The 7,747-nt window shown below is 46.8% G+C and overlaps 1 protein-coding gene across 1 annotated transcript; it reads right to left on the bottom strand.

The window, feature by feature from the left end:
* Positions 1–5,051: 5,051 nt before the first annotated feature.
* LOC149367963 (uncharacterized) lies at positions 5,052–6,560 on the bottom strand. The gene is made up of 2 exons (XM_089568486.1): positions 6,544–6,560; positions 5,052–5,339 (listed from the first exon to the last, which is right to left on the bottom strand). The coding sequence occupies exon 2, from the start codon at positions 5,320–5,322 to the stop codon at positions 5,107–5,109; it is 216 nt and encodes a 71-aa protein (XP_089424612.1). The 5' UTR covers positions 5,323–5,339; positions 6,544–6,560; the 3' UTR covers positions 5,052–5,106.
* Between the last annotated feature and the right edge of the window lie 1,187 nt (positions 6,561–7,747).

The following is a 7,747-nucleotide window of genomic DNA, read 5'->3' as shown; positions in this document are numbered from 1 at the left end:
CCATCGAAGTTCGACCGCCGCTGCCGGGTTCGAACCCACGTATTTCGGGTCGACACCGAGCGCCATAGCCACTGAGGCACCACGGAAGCTTACCTTGGTTGCGATGTTGTAAATATGGCTAGATATTGGTAGCTGTTTACCATTGCGAGAATGTTGTCGCCTATAGATTAAAGAAACGAACCAGCTACCGCTCCCGTGTTGCAGTAATAGCAATTGATTTTTTGGTTTTTATTCTGACTTCCTAATCTGAGCACCCTGTTACAATATTTGCTAGAGCGTTAATAAGTATAGCCTAGTCTCTAGAATTATTAATTTCGGGCTATATTGCGCAGTCGTATGCACAAACCTTAATTTTGACTGGTGGTTGCGAACTATAACATTAGTCAATTTTGAACAGAACAAAGTCGGCCGAGACATTTATTACTGCTATGTGTGAGAAGGCGTAAGCCCACCTGCTCACATCCCGAACGCAGGCGCGGCGCGCTGTCGCGTGATGTAACCTTATGCCGCGCTGCGGGCACATCTACTCCTGCATGGCTCTGTGTAGCCGTCGCCGCGACGCCACCGCATCCCTTCTGACCTGCGTGCTCATCAACCTTAAGGGAACGAAGCGGCAGCTAATACGCTAATGCCTGTACATGCAGAACTTGTTCTTAACGTTCATAGATTCCTGGTAGTTCTTATACCACTCCTGGCGCAGTGGGGCAGCGGCTAAGTGAAGCGCCACTGCCCTGTAATGACAGGCGCTTACACCAGTGCAATTTGTGCGATGCAGGTTGCTCTTCCCAAGCAACCTGCCGTGTGCAATCGTTAGTTTATCCGCCACCTTCCAAGCTCAATGCGGAAGCCTTCTTTTATGGCTACCATTTGTAACGGACACCTGTCGTGTTTGTATCAGTGCCGCACATCAGTGATTGTATCGCGCCGATGCGCAACAGTAATGCGCAGTAGGTACAGCGCTCTCGCTCGGGCCTATAAAAGCTGTGCTTTCAATAAACAGTGGTTCATTCTTGCACCGATCATGCTGCTGTAAGCGTCTTCCCTCGGGCTGGTTACATGGTGTCAGAAGTGGCCCTTTGAGGCCTATGGAAATCGACCCTGCGTCCGGCGTGCTATGGACCTGCTGAAGACACCAGAGCCATTGCGGCTGACTGGTAACGTAACAGAAAACTGGAAGCGTTTTAGGCAGAAATTCGAGTTATTTCTACAGGCGACAGAGACTAAGGACCAGCCCAAATCGGAAGCATCCAAGGCGGCACTCCTGTTGAGCATTGCTGGCGACGACGCTTTGGACGTCTTCAACAACTTGCAGTTTCGCGACAATGAAGACAAGACGAACTACAGCACCTTGGTGAGGAAGTTTGATGCTTATTGTGCCGAAATTAGCAATGAAGTACATGAAAGATACGTATTCCGTTCAAGAAAGCAAGCGGAGGGAGAACCTTAGAAAAATTTGTTCGTGACTTGAAAAAGCAAGAGGCTACGCTATCACGAACATTTTAATCAAGTGCCCTAACTGTGACTGTTATATTGAAGGGTTTCATTTTGTTTTTTCCCGAGGCAGGATGTAACGGACACGTGTCGTGTTTGTATCAGTGCCGCACATCGGTGATTGTATCGCGCCGATGCGCAACAGTAATGCCCAGTAGGTACAGCGCTCTCGCTCGTGCCTATAAAAGCTGTGCCTTCAATAAACAGTGGTTCATTCTTGCACCGACCATGCTGCTGTAAGCGTCGTCCCTCGGGCTGGTTACACCAGTGAGCCTCAACACTGCCCTGTAATTGCAAACGCTGCCACCGATGAACATTGGGCCATCGTGATCGCTCTTCTGGAGTCACCGAGTGCAACCAATCATAAATTTAACCGCCACCGGCCGGTTGCTTGTGGACGCCATTTTTATCGGTATTTTTTATGCGCCATTTTTTCGAGTGTCTATGGACACACGGTCGAATTTTCGCCTGAGGGGTCAAGCAAGGATTGCGCCTTAAAAGGCCCGTGACAAGATCCTTGCGGGGGGGCCCGACTTAGTATGTGCAGGATCCGAGCACACGTCACCAGTTCTAAAACAATCGCATCAACTACGCATATATTAATCCATGCAAAAAGTAATTTTTTTAACAGTTTTGAAAGTTTTGAAAGAAACTTAGGGTGTGAGACACGATCCAATGCGTTTCCAAAATCCAGAAATATGATATCTATATCGCTTCAAACGACAAACGCTACTTAGAAGTCGTGAAGTAGCTCAACGAGTGCCGTTACAGTTGAATGTCCTGTTCCGTAGCCATGTTGCCTGTTGCCGATCATGTTCTTATGTTGAATAAACTTCTTGATATTATTGAAGATATATGAGGATATGGATACAATTTTGCTGATATTAAAATAAAATGGCAGGAGCAAAGAACGTTGCGAAAATTTGAGCGGACGCTTAAGGTAAGCCTTAATTAAGAGTATGACGCGATAGCGTAATGGGTAAATTTCCAATATATGCAGAATAGATCACCCTCCACTTCACACTCACAGATCTTTGCGAGCCCTCTTCTGGCGCAATGGTGCAGAGGTTAAACGATCAGCCACTGCCCTGCAAGGGCAGCTGCTTCCACGAGGAGGCTTTGCGCGACCGTGGGTGCTCTTCGCGACCGATTAATCATTAATTTAACTGCCACCTCCCACGGTGGGAAATTTTCTCAGAATCCGCTGAGCAGGTTGTAATGACGCCACAAGGTCATGTGACCTTGACCCGACAATGAATACCCGACATGGACCCGACAATGAATACCAATGTGGCAGCATTTTTGAACCCTTCCTTGTTAGTCATGCTCTTTTAGTCTTCAGTAGACTTGTTATCTTTTTGAATTTTTGCCGTGTTGCTTTTTGTCCTTTCAGCTGTTTGTTTTTATGCCTTTTATCGTTTTTAGCTTTCAAGACCATGTTTTTATCATCGTTGATTTATGGCGTTTTCCTTATCGGCCGTTCTTCTTCAAATTCCTTTCTTTCCGTGATATGATATAGTAAAGAGCCGGGCAAGTTTTTGCCAGCTTCTTGCCACACTTTTTAGTATTTGAGTCATTCTCCTAACAAAAAAAAATGGTCTTGCTCGGCTTTCGCGTCATTGTCGGAGAAAGAAAACTGCATAAATACGTTGCAATACTTTTTCCGAAAAAAAAAGTTGAAAGTTCAGCGCCTGCGTCCGTGCTGTCCTTCTTCTTTCTTGTCCGTTTTCCTTCTTTCGTTAGTTCCTCTGAAAGCATGGCTTACCTACTAACCCGCCAACAAGTTTTGCTTGTTAAAGGCGGTCGCGACTTGTGACTGGGATGTTATCGTTTCCCGATTGATGCATAATTTGTGCGTTTTTTTTTCTTTTTAGGAGACAAGTGCAGAACGACTTTCCAGGTGCAATGAGCGGAAAGTTCGTCATGGCGTCGTTGAAAGAATTGTGGAAAATATAGTTTTTTATATTGTACGTAAGGCGCTGCTCTTCTAGTCTGGTCTCTGCGTATTGTAATGGGACGTTGATGGCTTCTTGAACAGACGAGCAAAATGCATCCGCAATAAAATGCAAAATGCATGCATCCGCACTTGCATCCGCATTAAATTGCTCAAGCGTGCAACGCGGACGTAGAAGAACAGAGATTCAGGGGTGTCAGCATAGTTTATTTTTCCAACTGCTCTTCTCGTCTCTTCCCATTTCGCGTATTTTTTACGCACAAGTTTACAGAAGTACAGTTCTCCTCTCTTGGACAAACACATTTCATTTAGTATTGAATTAAGCCCGTGGTGCTGTAGAGCGGCATTTCGCGTTTTATTAATTCTAATATTTGAGGGCACGCCCAATGTAAAGTGCCAAACGTCGTCCTGACCTGTTCACAGTGCAACTTTTTTCCATCCAAAGCAAGCCTGCATTGCAAGTGGTATTGCTCATTCACATGGTATGTTTCGAATAAAGGAACACCCAGCTTTGAGAATCTTCGTATTTGCTCTCAGGAAAGCTCATGTGTTCCACAATAAAACACCACTAGGGTTACTGCAATGACCTGTCTATGTCAGCGTCCCTCCTATCTACAAAGAATTCAATCTAGCGGTGCTGGCCCTGTTAGCGCTACCTACCGTTCTCGCTGCAGGCTATTCACCTGCCAACGCGCACGTCTTCATGGATGGTAATCAGTTGTTAGGCCACAGAAGTTTGCTGGGAACTACTTACGAATGGTGGTCAGCGCCTAAAACGATTTCTTTCTGTCCCCTCTGAATCTCTGTAGCCGTACCCTGACAAAGATCGCACCCCAAGTCAACTTTATGCCTACAAGTTTTTTTTTATTATTTTATTTATAGATACTGCGATCTTGTACAGATCATAGCAGGGTTCTATAGCAACATTACCGCCGCGGGATCAATGTAAAGTTATGCCTGGTTGTCTTATTCCAAGTAAAGCTGTCATTTATTTAATGTTACTTGGCATATAGGCCCCTAGCGCTCAGAATAACCGTTCTAAAGAAAACCTTGGGTGATCCGTTGAAGCATTGGCTGTGAAGTGATCGCCTTTTAGCAATGTCATTTTGCACAGAGGAAATCGATTTGACCGTAAGGCAAGGATTAACTTCCCACAAACAGTGCGCATAGAAGGCAGACCACTCCTGGCAGCATCGCACATGCAGTTTATACTTAAAGGCTTAGGCGCATTGCCCCTCATACAAGTAACCAGAACTTTCGCCACAACCTAAACAAAGAATGATTTCCCAATACTGCCGTAGCCTGCTGCATGCAGCGACCTCCTCCAACATTTTTTAAGAGAAGTGTTCATTACGTTTTCTTGTAATGAAAGTGTTGCCACAATTTTTTGTTGTATTTCAATGTTCTACAAGAGTGGGGTCAATGTTTTCTTATGTATAGCTCCACCATCACGTCAATGCTTACCACTGTCGAAATTTTGACGTCGAATTTGAATAAAGGTTCGTTCGAAACTTCGGCACGACTAACGCATAAGTAACACAGGCTCTAGTCCTACGAAATGTCAAATATGTAGGGTCAAGAACAGAATTACTTTATTTCAGTCGAAGTTCACAAGAGTGTCACGTTGTGATTCCTTTGCTAAAGTGCTTCTCGTCCGAGCTTCAACCGTAGAAACCGCGGCCGTATCCACCGTAGCCTCCGAATCCGCGGCCAAAGCCTCCTCCGTAGCCGCGGCCGAAGCCTCCTCCATAACCGCGGCCGAAGCCTCCTCCGTAGCCGCGTCCGAAGCCTCCACCGTAGCCGAACTGGGCGGCGGCCAGACTGCACAGGGCGGCGAGCACCACGAGGGCGACCAGGAGGGACTTGCTGCTCATCATGGCTGCTTGGATTGGGTCTGCGGGTGGGACGGAGAAACGTAATGAGTGCACGGCATCGACAGGCACTATTGCGCACGCGACATCGTTCTGAATTTTGCTTAATAGAGCAAGATCGGACGGACAGGGAAGCACACAGCACAAGCGCTAACTCCGCAATAAGAGTTATTCGATCCTCCTCACAAACAAAACAGCCTGTACTCCTCTCCTATTTACAACACGTGTTACACAATAGTTGAGCAGTATAATATGTACACTTTATCAAAATATAACAAGCACGCGAGTCATGACCCACCTTTTCATGATATGCAGCTGACGTATAGTAAGATATAATGAAGTGCGCACGAGACCACTAAGAGAAGGAGAGAAAGCTTAAAAAAGAACTCTAAAATTATTCCTTCAGTTACATGCTGATTTCATTAAATAAACGTGAGTTATATGATACATGAACCAAAGGGAGCTCTACAAATGAATGCAGCAGCATGAAATAAGCACTAGTGGTGTGTGCTTTTCTCTCGGTCATGTTTCGTGGCCGTAAACTGATTTCAGAACGTCACGCCAACTAGCTTAACATTGCACACTTATCCGCCCCATTTCTTTACTGTTTTGTTCAGACAGACGAGTTGCGACCAGTGCTCTGTGGACGAAGACTGGTCTATGAATTAATTACGGCAAGTAAGTGTGCAGTTAATATAGTCTGCCCTGCTGCGGTGGCTCAGTGGTTACGGCGCTCGGCTGCTGACCCGAAAGGCGCGGGTTCGATCCCGGCTGCGGCGGCTGAATTTCTTGAAGGCGAAATTCTAGAGGCCCGTGTGCTGTGCGATGTCAGTGCACGTTAAAGAACCCCAGGTGGTCGAAATTTCCGTAGCCCTTCACTACGGCGTCTCTCATAGCCTCAGTCGCTTTGGGACGTTAAACTCCAATAAACCAAACCAAACCAGTCAATATAGTCTAGATTAGCTGTGCTCATCGTTCATGTCTCTTGAGTGATTGAAACCTAAGTGCAGAGGCACCAATGAAAGCGCTAAAAAAACGTGAAAGATATTAAATGGCAATATCAAATGAATTTATCAACAACCACGTCCCCAAAAAGGCGTCAGTTTTTTAACGTAGCATTTGGGTAAAGTACGTCAGAAGAAGCATCAAGAAATGGTCCTGGATCCTGAACGCAGCGGCACGAAAGAGCGAAGGAAAAGCAATGCGCCGTTTGCGGCCGGTGCTCACCTGTGGCTCTGAGAAGCTGCTGGAGGAAAAGGAGATATGTGCTCTGGAGGAAGAAGTGGTGGCGTTTATATAGCGCCCTGCGTGCACACGTGTCGGAGCGTCCTTCGATGCTGCCGCGGTCATCGGAGCACAGCATTGCACTGGGAAAGCCTCTTACGCGTATAGCACCGAGTCAAGGACTATCGCCTTAGGCGATACTGGCGACGCAGTCACCCCAAGAGGGGAGTTCCCAGATAAAGAGTGGTATTGCAGAGAGCGTCCGTTCCTTGACCTTCATGCAGTGCTTTCACGGAAGAACGCCGGTGGTTCGACGCCGCACAAACCGTTGAAGGGTTCATGCTGCGAGTAAGTATCTTGCAGTAAGAAGTGAAGCACCGAACGGGTGATGCCAAAACTCTGTCATCTTAGTAATGTTGTACAGCCGCGGTGGTGGAACCTGGCGTGGGGGACGGGATCTCAGTCGAGGCCCTGTTAGGTCACCCTGTCTTGGACGGTCAGAAACCCCGTCAGAGTTCTATGGTATGTAAGTGCTCTTAGAAGCCGAGGTCCGCACTATCGGTAGAAATTCGAGTTCTCCACCTCTACGGAGGCCTGGAGAGGGATCAGAAATACAGAAAATCTCTGCTGTCCTCCTTCCCTTCTAATTCCCAACACTTCACCCACATTCCCAATATCCCATTCCCATACTTCTACTTCCCAGAAGCAGCTACTTCCCAGGGGAGATCAGGGGAGTCTTCCTTGGCTCGCTCTTCCGGCTGTGGATTGCATTGGTAGCCGCTCCCATATTGAATTCTTTCCACCATCCTATGGCAAAATCCCTATTTCCCAAGGGCCTCACCCTTTACATTTGAATTGGGATTACACCTGCGATACTTTAGTGGTGCGTGCCAGGCGTGTTTTTCTTACTCATTTTTAACACCTTAATCTATATTATGTGATTTTCCTTGTGGCCAGCGCATAGCGGCATGCCCAGCACTTCTCGCCAGCAGGCTGGCCTCTCGTACGGGAGTGGATAGGATGTCTTCTCAGTTTTTGAATGAAAACCAGCTTAATCAAAGTCCGAAATATAATCCAGCTTAATGGTAATTGCTAACCGCGCTCGAAGCCGGCGAAGACTGTCAGCATCAGATAAACGAATGTGCTTTTTAGCGTTATGCTATAGCATGTAGGCTTCAAATCAAATACGACACCACTGTCGCATCTG

Source organism: Amblyomma mixtum, chromosome 1 (assembly GCF_055824585.1).
Source record: "Amblyomma mixtum isolate Tamu chromosome 1, ASM5582458v1, whole genome shotgun sequence".
NCBI classification, from domain to species: domain Eukaryota; kingdom Metazoa; phylum Arthropoda; class Arachnida; order Ixodida; family Ixodidae; genus Amblyomma; species Amblyomma mixtum.
Note: the sequence above shows the minus strand (reverse complement) of the source record. Positions and strands in the feature narration are given on the sequence as shown.